The sequence below is a fragment of the Lissotriton vulgaris genome, chromosome 7 (assembly GCF_964263255.1).
Source record: "Lissotriton vulgaris chromosome 7, aLisVul1.2, whole genome shotgun sequence".
Taxonomy (NCBI): Eukaryota; Metazoa; Chordata; class Amphibia; order Caudata; family Salamandridae; genus Lissotriton; species Lissotriton vulgaris.
In genome coordinates, this window is record NC_141695.1 from 176,219,854 (window position 1) to 176,236,757 (window position 16,904).

At 47.5% G+C, this 16,904-nt stretch overlaps 1 protein-coding gene across 2 annotated transcripts in view; it reads right to left on the bottom strand.

The window, feature by feature from the left end:
• The window catches only part of LOC147701127 (uncharacterized), a 208,286-nt gene that overhangs the window by 90,936 nt on the left and 100,446 nt on the right, over positions 1-16,904 (bottom strand). For both annotated transcript variants that reach the window (XM_086929894.1, XM_086929893.1), the window contains exons 9-11: positions 16,435-16,569; positions 15,593-15,766; positions 14,742-14,802 (exon numbers count right to left, since the gene is read on the bottom strand). In XM_086929894.1, the coding sequence (XP_086786020.1) occupies positions 14,742-14,802; positions 15,593-15,766; positions 16,435-16,569 (370 nt within the window). The remainder of the gene's footprint in view (positions 1-14,741; positions 14,803-15,592; positions 15,767-16,434; positions 16,570-16,904) is intronic.

A 16,904-nucleotide genomic window follows, 5' to 3' on the forward strand; every position in this document is an offset into this window, starting at 1 on the left:
TTGTACGAAAATGCCTCTTTTTCCATGGTTAGCCCCTACTTTGTCCTTGAACATTGATGTGGTTTCGATTAAAGTGCAGAGAATCCCTGCCAACCAGATCCCCTGTGCCAGTGCTTGTTCCCTAAAAGCCATGCCATGATTGGCCCTTCAGGCCCCCTGTAAGACCCTAGTAAATATTATCTGGATACCAAGGGCATTGGGACTGAAGAGAATCACTTAGGGACCCCTCACCTGGGCCATGAAGACTGCCACTGCAGCATACATGCCCAGGTTCAGACAAAATCAATAAGGAACACTGCCTGTGTGCCGTGTTAACTAACACTGCCTAAGATATAGGTGTGTCTCCCCTCTAGCAGGCCTTAAAAGCCCTAAGGCGGGGTGCACTATGTGAGAAGTTGGCCCGATATGCAGCGTTCGCTATTCTAGCGACCACTATGTATCGTTCCAAACGTCCCTTATGGTGATTGGTTGTAAGTCAACCTTAGACCAGCTATCCTAGTAGCGTGGATACGAGCAGTCTTCGGGCTAAACTCTAGAGGGCGTGTTAAGCCAGCTGTTATACCATCACATACCCCTTGAACACCAAGTGAAAGGACACCACACAAGTGTTATGAAAATAAACAGTATATTTATTAGAATCACAACAGCCCTGTACTCTTTATGAGGACAGGGTACTAAGCACAGAACCAAAGCTCTTAGAAAATACTTCAAGTGCACAATTAAAACAAGTGCCCGAGGGCACGGAAAGTTTAGTGGTCTCGGGCGGACCCGATAAGGCAAGTCGGAAGCGAGGGACTCGGGACCCTAGAGTAAGGAGGCTATGCAGGCACCGAAATGCCGAAGTTACCTAGCCACGAGGGCTGCGGCTGCACAAGTCTTACAGGCGTCGGGGGGTCTTCGCTGACGAGCCAGGAGCCGGAAGAAAAGGAGTTGCTGGCCGGCGACCAGTGATGAATAGTTCGTAGAGATCCAAGCCTGGGTCAGTGATCGTTGATACCTGAAAGCAGAGGGGACCAAGTTCGTACTACTAGCCAGTAGTCAGAGGGTACCAGGAAGGCACCGGATGGCCGTCACCTCGACTAGGTGAGTGGGCGACGCTAGGCTCTGCAGTCTCACGGACCAGGAGGCGTTGTCGGCGACCAGGATGGAGGTGCGAGCTGTCCCACGAAGGTTGATGCTGTCGGCGTCGCTGGGCCCAGGATTGGGGCAACAAGCCTTGGCAGATCTCAGGGCCACGTGGTGGGCCTAAGATGGCGTCTTGAGTGGACCAGGAGGGTCCGGGGTGCTCCTCTCGAAAAAGGGAGCAAGGGCCGGTCTGGAGCAACCAGACCAGCAGCGTTGGTTGTCGGATGTCGTCAAAGAAGGGCACAAGCCAGCGGCTAGTGACCAGACGACGTGCTGAGCAGCGAGCAGCGAGCAGAAGAGCCCCACGCAGATCGTGGAGATGCTGGGAGACTGCACTTCGGTGCAGGAGCTACTCAGGGTCGGGGCTTCTCGGACCCCAGAGCACTCACCAGAGAATTGCTTCGATGGTCGTGCTGATTAAGAAAGCGTGCAGGTTTTGAGGATGGCCGGTCCCTCGAGGTCTCGTCGCACCCACAGATCTCAGCTGAGCTGACGACGTGGGTAGAGGTCAGAGGTGCCAGGGAAGCCGGTTCTCGTCGAGCTGGGCCGTCGGATCCTTGAGGAAGGACTTGCAGCAAACCGCAGAGTTCTTAGATGGTGCCTGCGGAGGCAGGGTGACTACTCCTTAGCCACAAGGGAGAAATCTTGAGAAGAGTCTCGAAGTCCTTTCGTAGAAAGTATTCTTGATTCAAAGATGATCTGATTTGGAAGGGTCCCCGCTCCGGCCTTTATACTAAAGAAAGGGGTGGGTACATGACTAGGTCCTGCCCTAAGGGTGGGACCAGGAAGGGGGGTAGTTACACCCCTCTCCCCCTGCTGGACTTTCCCCAGGTCAGGGGCTGCGCGCCCCTGGAACTGGTTCTAGCCGGCAGATGCGTAGTGAGCACCGGGGTGCCACTCCGCAGTCACCTTCTTGCAAAGCCCTACCTACCCAGAATACACAAACCCTGTCTGGGACGGTGCGAACACCGCTCTTGACAGGAAACCCTTTGTCCAAGCTCTCCTCGCTGGAAGGACTCCCAGCAGCAGGAGGTCAGACTTGTGTCTGTGGTGGCAGCGTCCATTTTGTGGAGCTGAGGCTTCAGTTAACTTTAACCGGGGTTCACAGTTACGCACATGTCGTGTCCCTCTAGAAGGGCGGAATGCTAACCTCGTCGCCAGTATTGATGAGGGGGCAGCATCCCGATTCGTATGACACCTTACTCGACATGTCTTGATAACGCGATACCGAAGTTACCGATATGATACGCGTTATCATGGAACAGCCATTGGGTCTTGGTTCCGCAAGCTGCAACCGGGCTCGGCTCGTGCCAGAGCCCAATTCACACGGTTCCAGGCACTCTGCCTTCAGGATTGTCAAGGCCTGCCATAGGAGTGACTGAGAGGAACTCGGGTGTCCATTTTAAGGTTAGGTATAGGGATACTACACCTACAGCAACGGGCGAGTACGCCACGTGGCCCCAGCTGTCGTGCAGCCAGTTGTGTCAGATTTAGATGGCCATCCAGGGGTGGCATAATACATGCTTCAGCCCCTGGTAGGCCCTGGGTACACCGATGCCCTGAGTTACAGGGTCTGACAGGGTGGCCCAGTTCCAATTGGGTAATGCACCTAAGGTACACATCAATTTAGCGAGAGAACAGCTAGGCTGTGGGTCTGATTGGCAGGCCCACAGCCCGAGAAAGTCGTAAACCAGTGAAACAAAAGCAAAAAGTCCGGGTGATCATAGGATTGCAGACCCTACTCTCCTACACACTATATCATAGGTGAGGACATATGCAGGAGCAGATGTGCCCCATCAATATTGGGTCCATTTCCTAATATTGTAAGTGCCAAAGAAGCCATAGAGAGTACCTGGGATGGAAACTTGACAACTATTTCCACAGCACCATGATGGCATCACTGAACACAAGAGTGTTTGGTACCAAACAACTCCTTCTAATTAATCCACAATGATGCCAGTATGAGATTACCCTGTATACTCAGAGGGCACCTCAGATGTGCCCCCTGAAAATCTACCAGCGCTGATGTGGTCACTTACCAGCTTTAGGCAGCCTGCCACACACAGACATGTTTCTAGACCCCGGGATGGAGAGCCTCTGCTCTCTCGGACCAGAAACAATGCACATCCTGGGAGTCGGTGTCACACCTCCCGCCCAGGATGGGCACAGTGCTTGTGTGGTGAGCTCCAAAGGCCTGCCGCCTTAGTAATGTGACCCTCAGCCTCTGCTGCTAGCAGCAGATGGCAGCCCCCAGTTCACCCCCCCCAATTTGGGCGAGAAAACCAGTGGAAATTTAGAAAGCCTGGGAGGTGTGTCCACCTTTTCCAACTCCACCCCTCAGGTGGAGGAGGCGAAGTAAAGCACATTTTTCAGTCCCATCCATCTTGAAAATGAGGTATCTCCTCCAATCAGGACTAGGACTAGGACTATGCCCCCTCCCACAGGAGGGTAGCATAATAGAAAGTGCAGTCACCCCAGGTAAGCTACCTGTTACTCCCTTAAAATGTTCCCTAAATCTAGTATTTAGGAGGCTCCCTCAGACCTTGAAACTAGTTACCCGCGACCTAAGAAGGACAAAGAAGATGCCGTACAGCAAAGCCTGAAGACAACTACTGACTTGACCCCACCCCTATCGACCTGTCTCCAACTTCCAAGACACTGTGAGAAGACACCAACAACTTCCAGACACCTGAGGAAAACTGCCTGAACTTTGAAAGAAAAAAAAAACAGAACTCCTGAGGACAGCGGTTCTGTCCCGATGAAAAGGATCAGCAATGTCGCAGGAGGACCCAGAGGGCATGGATGGGGTGATGAACTCTGGATATGTACCCCCGACCGGAGCACCGACTACGGAGGACAAACTGGACCCGATATTGAAGGAGGTGCGTGACACAAGGAAGGCCTTAGAACTCCAGATAGGATCTCTGTCCACAGGCTTATCCCTGCTTAGAGGGGACCACACTAAGACAGCGGAGACGGTCAAGGAGCAGGGAGCAACGCTGGCTGAACTGTTGCCTAAGCAAAAACAGACGGAGGCGGATGTAACACAATTGCAAGCCCAGGTGGCCACATTGATTGATAGAGTGGAAGATGCGGAAGGGAGTGCGCGCCGGAATAACATTCGAGTCATAGGTCTGCCGGAGAAAAGAGAGGAGCCGGATGTGGTGGGTTACATGGAGCAATGGTTTAAAGACAATGTCACCACGGAGGGTCTCTCTGCCCAATACTGCATAGAATGGGTGCATAGAATACAGACTGGCCGACCCAGACCGGGTGCTACCCCAAGGCCCCTCATAGTTACATTTTTTAACTTCCGTGATCGGGATCTCTTACTACAAAAAAGGCCAGACAAGCGGCGCCGCTTAACTTTGAAAACACGAGGGTCTTGCTATTTCCCGACTACACCATGCTGGTACAAAAGCAAAGGGCCTCCTTCATGGCCGTGAAACGTCGACTTAGAGACTTGCAACTCCAGTATGCACTACTATTCCCAGCCCGCCTAAAGGTCATTCATGAGCAGAAATCCTAGGTCCTGGAGACGTTGAAGACTGGTTGGAGGTAATGGAACTTACTAACGAGGAGGAAAAGGAAATGCTTGCAGAGGAGAGGCGGAAGTCAGGCATGGTCTCATCGACTAGACGCAGGGGCAGCAGGCTGCGGAAACCTTCGGAACGTGTGCGGGTCACTTCGCAGCAGATGCAACAGACCAAACAGCAGGCGGTACGGACTATGGCAGCCTTCACGAATGCGCCTAGATCTCTTCACCAATCCTCCTCGGAAGAGGAAGACTCTCATAATTCGGACTCAGAAGGCAGTGTTGCTTTGTTTCCCTCAGCAACACCACAGCTGATTGCAAATCTTTTTGGATGATGGCTTTATACAAGTATTGTAACCTTTATATGTTATTTTTGGCACTGCGAATAGATGAGGTTCCCTCAATCTGGCGCTATAAGTTCCTCTTAACAGGCATGACTCAATATAGCTCTGGCACCGTAGCAGCTTACCATGACAGACGCTACCCACGTTCTAACATGTGCGCGGCGCAGGCCCCCCCCCTCCCCCTCCCCCCCATATGGCATAGGCTCTTTGCAACGTTTCTTTCTGTTTTCTTGATATCATTTTATTTTATTTCTTCCTTGACGACATGTTTGTATGTTAGATTGTTTGTTGGGAGTTTTGGTCCAATACCATCTTCAGGTTGGATCGTGTATTGTGGGGGGTGGGTTGAGGTACGGTCTAAAATTGTCCGCTATTGTTGATATGATGATCAAGAGAAATGTCCTGTTCTACTGTTGCGAGGTGGTTTTTCTGTCCAAATGCATACACAGGGGACATATAAAGTACTGACATGGAACATAAGAGGTATGGGCACGATACATAAACACAGAATACATGCACAGCTACAACGACGCAAGGCACACATAGTTCATCTGCAGGAATCGCACAAGATTGCAAGCGAAGTGGTGAAACTCAGGAAGAAATGGAGAGGTCAAGTGTTCTCTACAATGTACTCTAATTCTGCTAGGGGTGCTACGATTTGGATAAAAAATGGGGTACCCTTTGTTGCGCAGGAGCAGCGTGTGGACAAAATGGGGAGGTATGTCCTTGTTAAGGGTCTACTAGATGGCCAATTAGTGGTGCTTGGTACCTTTTATGCCCCTAATCATGAGCAAGATGCATTATGGACCACACTGAGCGGGGCGTTGGCAGGGTGGGAAGCTTACCCTTGGATACTGGGAGGGGATTGTAATGTGATGTTGGACGTGTTGCTGGATAGGTCACACCCACCAATACAGGGCATCAGTGTACTGAAGCAGGCGGCTGCACTGCGCCAGTGGTTGGAGGGTTGGGATTTACGAGATGTATGGCGCATGCGCCATCCCCTCCATAGGGAATAGTCTTATTACTCCACGGTACATGATCTCCACACGAGAAAAGATAGACTGCTTTGCTTTAGTAGGATAGCCATGCAGATACTTGACTCTACTTACCTTCCCAAGACGTTCTCTGATCATAACTCGTTAGAATCTGTAATCACATGGGGTAGGATACCCATGCCGGTCCCCACTTGGCGCCTATGGCCACAGATGTTAGAGGATTAGGTCTTTTGTGCTGCCCTTGCGAATACTATTACCCATTACTTCTTAGACAACACCAACACAGCCTCGAATAAATTGATAGAATGGGACGCCTCTAAGGAGGTTATACGAGGAAAGGCCATTGGTACGACGGTGGGTGTACGACAGGAATTACATAATTCACTAGTAGAAGTGGAGGAGACAATGGGCATACTTGAAAAAGAGGCAGTCACAAATGCGGAGAAACGTGGACCTTTACAGGAGATGCGCATTTGACACGCTGAACTATTGGAATCCTTAAGGGTAGTAGATTATGCAGCGTTCACACAGCGTGCCCACAGTGAAGCCGACAAGGCGGCTACATTACTTGCCCACATTCTAAGGGCCGACCCCCCAGCTGTGGTCAAGCCTCAGCTTGTTACGGATGATGAGGAAACGATATTTACACAGGGAGGGATAAATGCGGTGTTCCGCAACTATTATGCCGCCTTGTATAGGGCACCTGAGAGACACTCAATACACCAGACGGAGACATTCCTCTCTGACCTCACTTACCCAACAATCCCGGAACCGCTGCGTAAAGGGCTGGTCGGCCATATCACCTCCGAAGAAATCAGAGAAGCAATGAAGGGCCTGCCACGAAACAAAACGCCTGGTATTGACGGGCTCCCCATTGAATTCTAGAACACCTATGCAGAAACATTAGTGCCCCGATTAGAGGAGCTATACAAAGAGGTGTGGGATAAAGGCTCTCTACTTGAAATGAAGGCACAGGCACTGGTCAGTGCGCTTCCAAAACCGGGAAGGGTACACACTGACATGGCAAATTATCGACCATTGTCGCTACTATTCACGGAATACAAAATATTGAGCAAAGTACTGGCGAACAGACTGCTCCAACACCTGTCAAAACTGATCCACGTGGACCAAGCTGAATTTTTGCCGGCACGCAGCACATCCCTAAACATTCGGAAATTACATTACATACTAGCAGAGGCCCCGAAAAGATATACACATGCGGGCTGCTTTTCCCTTGACTTACGGCAGGCCTTTGACTCTATATACTGGGAATACATGTTTCAGGCCATGGGGAAATTCGGCATTCCGGCAGAATATATCACTTGGGTGAGAATAGTATACAATGCCCCTACGGCGCGTACCAGAACAGGGGGACATATATCCCGGACATACACCATACATAAGGGTACGCGTCAGGGATGCCCTTTGTAGACCCTTCTATTTATCTTGGCACGGGAACCATTGGCGATACGCTTGCACCGTGATTTTTTGGATCTAGGGATACGTCTGGGTAATACGACTTATTTGTTTTCAGCGTACGCGGATGATATCCGCAGGTACATGGCAAACCTCCGCACCCCGTTAGGAGCACTCTTTGAGATTTTTCAGAGCTTTGAAGGCGACTTTTAAATATTTAGGAATACAGATATATAAGAAGCACGAAGACATGTTAAAAGGTAATTTGGACAAGGCCATCAGAGCGTTAAGAGCTAGTGTGGCTTTCTGGGGTGCGCTACCACTCTCCATCACGGGCAGAGCAGCCATTGCTAAAATGGTCATGTTGCCGCGCTTGGTTTATTACTTCACAAACTTGCCTTTGCTTGTGCCGCAGCGCACCTTTGCCATGATTAACACTTTGCTTACGGATCTTATTTGGGGCACGGGTAGACGCCGTATCAGCCTCAAAAAGCTGCAGGTTGGAACTGTGGTGGGGGGCTTGGGTGTTCCAGACTTTAGGTGCATATTACTATGCCTGCCAATTGCAATGGTTATCATATTGGACAGCGGGGCGTAACCTACAGAAATTGACTACACCATTGCGGACCTGGAAAACGGGTCGTTACACGCCTTGCTGCTGCCACGAGGTAGGATTTCGTCGGAGCTCCCCATGCTAATACAGACAGCATTACGATGCTGGAGAGTGGCGTTGCACTATACGCAAACGGCGTGTAGCTATGCAGGAAATATATCATTGCTAGGGATCACATTGGCAAGCGGCAGGCTGACACAACGTAAACTAACACCCTGGTTGAAGGTGGGTATAACTACGGTGGCAGATCTGTTTAGGGAGAATACCCTAATGGACCATGACACATTCATGCACCACACGGGAGCCCCGGCGGCTCTATTTTTAACCCAAACGTCACTGATTAGGTTTGTTAAAACACACTGGGCTCCACAGAGGACAGCCTCACCTGACAATGAGTTAATCAAGATGGTGTATTATATGGGTAGCGGGTGTCATCTGATAAAATGGCTATACACTGGGATCAGTGCACACACGAGAATTTCCCTGCTGCCGTTAAAAACCCAATGGGAGGCGGATATAGGCAAAGAACTGTCAGACTGTAGGAGAGTAGGGTCTGCTATCCTATGGTCACCCCAATTTTTGCTTTTTGCTTCACTGGTTTTCGACTTACTGAGGCTGTGGGCCTGCTAATCAGACCCCCAGCCTGCTGTTCTCTCTCTAAATTCACATACATGTACTATAGGTACATAAGCCAATTGTAAATGGACTCCTTGTCAGCCCCTGTACCATGCACTATAGGTGCTCAGGGCATAGGTGCCACCAAGGCCCACCAGGGGCTGAAGCATAGCTTTTGCCACCCCTGGCTGGTTCTTAAATTGACACAACTGGCTGATCACTCAGCTGGGGCAAGTGGGTGTAGTCACCCCTTGCTTAGATATAGTATACCTATATCTAAACCTATATCTGGACACACATAAACCTGTGAGCCACTCCTAGGGAAGGCCTTATCAATCCTGGAGGCTGAGTGCGTGGTTTAATGGGAGATGGAGCTCTAGTATGAGCAGAGCCTGTCTGCAGCTGTCGGGAACAACTCCCTAAGCTGTTCCGGGATAATGCCATACCATATACTTTTAAGTGCCTTATAATCCTCGCGGTTATATAGCAACTTTGGTTTGGCTTTATCAAAACATGTCGTGTAAGGTGTCATACGATTTGGAATACTATCCCCTCGACAGTCCTGTCGACGGGGATAGCATTCCACCCCTCTAGAGGGAGAAGACATGTTACTTTACTGAAACGCGGTTAATTTTTAAAAGAGCCTCAGAACCACAAAATGGATGCTTCTGCCACAGACACGAGTCTGACCTCCTGCTGCTGACCGAAACTCAGCAGAGGAGGCCTGGACAAAGGCTTTCCTGTCGCAGGGAGGTGTTACACCACCCCAGACAGGAGATAGTGGATTGTAGCAGGGAGGTTTGAAAGAAACCAGACACTGCCTGGGGAGCACAAGGCTGCCCCTTGCATAATCCGGCCAAACCGGTTCTGGGGCACACCAGCCCCAGTCCCAGCGCGGCCTGGATCAAAGGAAAGGGGTGTATCCACCCCCTTCCTGGGTCCCACCCATAGGAGGGGACCTAGCATGTAATCCAGCCCCCTAGATTGGTATAAGAATAGGAGCAGTGCCAACGCACTCAGATTATCCTGATGAAACATTTGAAAAGAAACTCTGGACCCTTCGACATCCTACTCAACGTAGAAGACTGAAGAATCTCCCTTGTGGTCAAGGAGTGACCACCCTGTGCAAACAGGCACCATCCAGCACCTCGACGTCTGCTTTGTTGCAGTTCCCGCCGGAACTCGAGCGACAGAGATCGACAAGATCAAGCTTGCCTGCCTTCTTACAGCCCGATCCACAGTCCCTGCAGAGCTGAGACCCGTGGAGGCGACCGGAAGCGTGGGGCACGCCATCTTGAAAAGACCACGAGACGCTGACCGTGCAGCCCACGAGTGACCCTCGAAGCTGTACACCGGGGTTTGAGAAGCCCCAACCCTGAGCCACTCTTGCACCGAAGCTCACCCCTCTACACTCGACGAGTGCTGCGTGGGGCCCTTCTGCTTTCTTTGGCTCGACGCGTTGGCCCAGTCACTTGCCAGCTGGCTTGTGGCCCCTGTGCCGGAGAAAACCTAAAACCGACTTGTGATTCTCGTTGCTCCAGACTTGCACCCGCTCCTCTGAAAAGGAGCACCCGCTCTGACCCTCCTGGTCCGAGTGAGAAGCAATCTTCCAGTCCTGCGTGGATTGCTCTTGCCAATTGTTGTTTGCTCCGATCTTGAAGCCGACAGCGCCGACGGTGAGAGCCTGCGTGGGACAGCTCGTGACCCGCTCCTGGACGTCGCAGATGCCCTAGAGCCCACGTGGCAGCGGAGAGAAGCTCCTTGACAACCACCTGATTGCGCCCGACATTGCCTGGTTTCGTCCTGGTTCCACCCTGGACACTTCTCCTTCATATCGCCTGCAGCATCTTCAGCTTCAAGCACCAAGAACCTGCGTGGCGAAACCTGACGCCACTTCGACCCTATGCACCCGCTTCCTGTGGGTGAGGTAACATTGAAACGCCGGTGTTCCCACACTGGTACACACCTCTAGGGCCTGTGTCTAAAGTTTTGTCCATCTAGGTTCAGAGGAAGTATCCTTAAACTCTTTGTGTAACTTTTACGCACCATTGACTTTGCATTGGTGCATGCGTGTGCTTTATGCGCTGCACCCGAATCCTGCGGGCTTTTCCCGACTTCAGCATTGCTTGTCCAGACTGCTCCCAGCGATTCCCTAGGCCCTAGGCCTAACCACTGTTCTATTGGTATCTCTTATACCACTTTCTTAATATATGGTTTGAGTGGCCACCCGCCCTCATCCATAATTGTGCAACTTTGTATGTTATACTGTGCTTTTGATTTAACGCTTGTGCCCCTTTGCTCATAAAGAGTACTGGGGATTATTTTAGAAATAAACACATTTTTATAATATATACTTGTGTGGTGTCCTTTCATTTGATATTACAGGATTGTGATTGGTAAAACAGCTCGCTTAACACGACCTCTTGAGTTTAGCCTTTAAGGCTGCTTAGTCTATGCTACCATTAAAATAGCTTGTCTATAAGGTTGACTTACAACCAGACACCATAAGGGATTGTTTGGACCGATACAAGGTGGTTCCAGAATTAGAAACATCATATATCAGGCCAACTTCTCACACAGACAGAGAATGGAAGATGGTGCTGGAGCACCACACTAGAATCCCCCGCAACGCCAAGTTCAAATTTATCCAAACGGTGGTGCTGCATCGTGCATATTTGACCCCACACAGACTAGACAAGATGTTCCCCCAGACACGACACTGTTTCCTGAGATGTTCTTTGGAAGGAGCAGGCTTCATACACGTGGTTTGGGAATGCCCGCGTATACGGGGATACTGGGATACGATACGACAAATGACGGCAGCTGCCGCAAATCTTACTCTTACTGATACACTGAAGGAGTGCATCCTGGGGCTCCACACCCGCATCACCACCTACAAAGTGCAATTCAGGATTATTAAACCTTGCCTTTCTATTGGCTATTAGAAACATAACTATGAGGTGGAAATCACGAAAAGCCCCAGAAATTCATATGTGGCACAATGAATTGTCTCGTCTCGTCGTCGTCTCTGAGCCCCACCCTCTTTGAACCCTGGTTAGACAAGCTGTATGTGGACATTGGTGACAGCCTACCAGTCAAAATTAAAATCTAGAGGCAGTTTGACCAAGTCAGAGCCAAACAGCTGAAGAAAGCAAGATGCTGGAATTGGGAGTCAATTAACCCTCTGAAAGCCCAGCCCAGCGGTCTTAGACCCCTAACCTCATACCATGGGTGGTAACAGAGCTGAGGTTTTATGTAGACTACAGAGGCCTCAAGGAAGTAACCAAAACAGATGCACATCCTATTCCTAGAGCCGATGAGCTAACTGACAGGTTGGCTGCCAAATTTCTCAGTAGCTTCAATTTGACATCAGGGTTCTGGCAAATTGGTCTACCCCAGGCCTTTACCACGCATGCGTTACAACGGAATGGTTTTTCTACGCATAAACTTTTTCTCGATTTCTTCCGTGGTGACGTCTGACGTCGTTAAGAGGAAGCGGAAGTTCCTTTCCGTTTACTCTTAAATGACGCCGTTTTCCTGCACATCTCGACGTTTCTTCTGGTGAGGTTTTTTTTGGGGGGGGCGGGTCCTCGTGGTAAAGGCTTTCATGGTAACCACGCATGCGTTGTAATGCATGCGTGATTAAGGTATTTATGGAAACGGGCGCATTGTAGTGGCTGTTTCCCAACTGGAACTTACATAGTTAAAGGATTTCAAAATATACGCAAATCTGGATCTGTGCAGGGGGATTACTTCATTTTTCCAGGTAACTGGGAAAAGTATGTCCCCTGCACACTGCAAGTTAAGCAAAGATTGTTGAATTATAATTAAGGGCCCGGTTTTCCGTTTAAACAGATTTTTACTTATAAAGGCAGACAGAAAACTTTTTTTTCCCTTAGTCTGCATTTATAAATATAAACGGAAAAACACTGAGAAACCAGATTCAGACAATACTGCGGAGCAACCGTGCTCCTGCCCAGGGTTGCCTATTCTGGTGCATAGAGGAATGCAGCTGCCATCTGCACATGAAAGGCGCCTTACTAAGGGGCCAGACTCGTGGTGTAGCCATCCTCGTCTGGCACGCTCTCCCACTGAGGAGTTCATTGCTTTACAGGGTGTGCATTTTCATAGCCCCATTGTTCTTCAGGTAGCGCAGGTGGTAAAGGGGGGTTAATGTCTCTGTTAAAACTAACTGCTACAGCATCAGAATGTATTCACAAGGCTGTGCAGCTGATGCTGAACCATCTGCTGCAAGTTAACTTTAATTGGTGTGCACAATGTGTTGCTGTTGTGACTTTGATGGCCATCTAGGATGAGGGTGGATGGCAGTTTCAGGAATGTTTTCTGATGCTACTAAAAAGCACACCTACGTTTGCCTTGAGGTCGCTGCATCGGCAAGGCTTCATGTGATTCTAGGCATTTCACTTCATTTCCACATGCCTGTAAAGAATGCATATGATCAGATGAAATTCAGCTGGTCCTCAGGTAAAGCTCTCCAAGACCTTTGTGTCGAGTTCCATTGTTCTGCGTGTTTGCTCTTTGGGGAAATGTTTCCTATGTTGAAACAATGCATTTCGCACCCTCCTCCTACCCTCAAAAATATGAACACTCCCCTTAGGTTTTAGCAATTTATAAACAGATGTATCATAGTGTATGCTGGAAAATAATGCTCTTCCTAGAAGAAAATTCTCCCATAAAGGATTCTTATGTAGGTCTAAATCCTACCAAAGTTGTTCTGCAATGAAAAAACAGAATGGGTTGCTCCCCCAAAGACACAGCTTGACATTTGACCTCTGTTTTTGAATGCACAGCAAATGTGACTAGATAAGAAAAAGATTTAAAAGCCCTGTTCACAGAAAGGGAGTTCTATCCTTCCCTAGGGTGAATAGCACCACAGTAATGGTTTCTTAATGCAAGTTACTCAAGGTCTGTTCAGGCCTATGCTCACTTAAAATTATTTTGGCAAAGTTTTCAGATGAATGTATTTTGTATACCTAATTTGAGGTATATACATAAATATATCTAAACTTATATAACACCTGAGTGCAAGTCTGCAGTGTCTGTTTGAATAAATGTGAAAAAATACTAGCCGCAGCGTCTTTTGCTTGCAACAAAAATTTATGTGGATAAATACAGATAAAATTACCAAAAAATAAATATGGATAAATACAGACGGAAATGTTAAAAAAAATATACTATAAAACTAGCAGCCCTAATTAGAATTATTTACATTCAAATGATTGTTTACACAATTTTGCAGTGATCTACATGACAAAGAAATATTACATATCCATTTAAAATATGTAGTTGCATAAAAAAAACCACAAAACCAATACTGCCATGAAACATTTTGAGCACCGCCATATGGAAAAGTGTCAAAAGATCATAAGGAAAAATTACATTAATAGTAGTAGAGGGGGAAATGTAACAGCAGTCCTCTGGTTTTTATGGAAGTTAGGACCAATATGGCAATAATATGGGGGTTCTTAGGAAACTGATAGATTGAATCAGAGCATAGGGTTCAAATCTCCTACAATTATAGCCGGAATGCTTCATGAATCTTTAAAATGTCGGTTCTTCTCAATGGATTATCCGACCAACACATTTCCAATCTTTGTGTACTTGGGGGTCACTTTATAACTAGGACACAGTGGCATCTTCTACTACTGTAGAGTGACTAATTCTTACATCAATATTCAATGATCCAACCCTGTCCAGCTGGACATCTGGACTGCATTTCATACTGCCACTAATGTAGGATCTCCTGGGGTATTTTGGCATCATAGGTTCAGCCTGACCCAAATAGAATCTGGAGTTTAAGTGTTGTCCTATCTGGGAGCCACTTTTAGTTAATACAATTTCAAGGGAGCAAGAGGTAAGAACACAAAATTGTTTGTGTTATCATTCAATAGGTTTTGGTTGAACAGAAGGATGATATGGGCATTCTTTGAGTTGGCTTTCAACACCACAACAGTGAAGCAGATTTTCAAGTAAAATGCTGTAAGTACTACTGGGTTGAAAGGTATTCTTTTAGCGCTATCAACAAAATCATATTAGTTTTACTATAGAAGCACAGACATCAAGTAGGTTTTTACCATGATCCACCAACCAGGCCATACACAAGGTATTTAACTTCTCATCGAAGAATTCAACCCCCTGCAAGGAAACCAAACATTCATTAATCAGCAGCTATTGGGACAGAAGGTGAAACCTAGTTAATGATTTACAGAGGTTTAATATTGGCACATATGTAAGCTATAAAGAGGTTTACTGTTGAAATCATATTTCTGGTGCCGGATATTAACTTCGGCTCAACACCCAGGAGAAGACAAGCGCCATCAAACAAAGTGCTCTGGTTGTCATAATAGACATTGTTCTATGCCTTTACACTTCAATAAACAGGGTAGTCAAGAATGCAGTTTCCAAAAGGACTCCTTCTACTCCTCTGAACAGATCACCATATAAAAACCAACAGGACACAGTTTCAAGAATACAGCTGCAGTAATGTATACAACCCGTTTAAACAAAAGACTAATACCTCAGGCAATTCAACGTGAATAAAACAGACCCCACATTTATTCAATCATGTACCACCCTATTCTAAACATGGTACTATACACGCCACATGTAGCAGTGGATGAAATGCATGAATCTGCGTCGTATTAAAAAATTAAAAAAAACTTCCTATACCACAGGATTGGAGTACTTGCCCATCTATGGTGAATCTATCCCTACTTTACAATCCACCTCCACTTAAAAACATGTTGCTCCACTTAAACCAGCAATACATTGGGAAATTATCAAGAACCAAGTCAGTACCCTGTGACCTTTCAGTTAAATATTGCTTCCTTATTTGCCACACAAGAGCCTAAAACATTTTAGTGCATCACACCTAGGTTTCAAATAAGTGCTGAATTAGTTGATGTAGGACTTCTTGGCCTCTTACCAGTTGGCCTGCTAGCAGAGGCATGTATTCAATAATGGCCAATCTGACTCTCCACTTAGCGTCCTCTGCCAACTCCACGATAGCAGGCAGCAGGGACTGCGAGAGCTGTCGGATCCCAATCACCTCGTTCACACAGTCTAGGTTGGAGATAATGTTGAGTCTCACCTCGGGACACTAACAAAGAAGCAGAAAGTTATGGGTGTGTAAAGGTCTTCCAGTTGTTTTATTATTTTAATGTATTTATAACATACCTTAATCAAAAGCTAAAGGAAAGAATCACACACAAAAAAGCAATGAACAGAGGAAAGTTATGGCGTAGCACACTTATAGGGTAATTAATAAAAGAAATAGTGGAACCAGACAGAGGAGAGAGCATTCCAGACGCTGTTCCAAGACACAGCTTTACATTTCTTACCACAAGGATAGCTAAAGTTTATACAACATAAAGGCCTACCAAGCTAAGAACTGTAATAGCCACAATTCCAATGTTGGTGAGCCATTAAACCACTGATCACATTTTCTGATCTTTAGTCGTGTCTATATTGCACTGAGAAACAAACACTGTGTTCTTAGGTATATTACAAAGCTACTGCTATGGAAAACAGTAACTAGTCAGTTTAGAGCCGGATTTCACTATTCCATGGTGCAAAGCTTTTGCTTCTTGCAAAACCACTTCACAGAAGGCATGCTGAAGGGAGGCTCGGAACACAGGCTGAAACAGTGACATCAGTTTAATGTGCATGGTACCTAGTTCTCAAGGAGGAGTAAGTGCTCCCAAGAAAGGAAATACTTTAAGTACAGCTAATTATGCGACAGCCGATCACAGGAACTTCTCTACTCACCTCATCTTTGAGCTGTGCCAGAAACAGTGGGAGCAGATGTTCAATGGTGTTATCTTTGCCTAGAATTGGAGATAGCCCCATGATGACCGAAGCAAGAGCAGACTTCACGTGCTGATTGGCATCTGAAACCAGTTCCTAAATGATACAACAGAGGAAAGAAGGTTGGAGGTGAATGAGAAAAGAATGCTTTCTGGCAAAGGGACATGGAAAATAACTCCAAGAACACAAATTATGGAGCTTCACAACCATCTCTACACTTACAGTCCGGCTTTTTAGCACCACCAGAAGTCAGAAATAGGCTTTCAAACATACAAGAATTAAGCAATTGAATGCTACATTTGTAAGCACCAAAATTACACTACCATGCATAATGAGGAGTTGGCCAAACTGGTGATTCTGATCATTGATGTTCTGAACTGAAGGGCAGAGGACCAGAAAAGTCTCCTTGCCTGAATGCTGCATTCAAAACA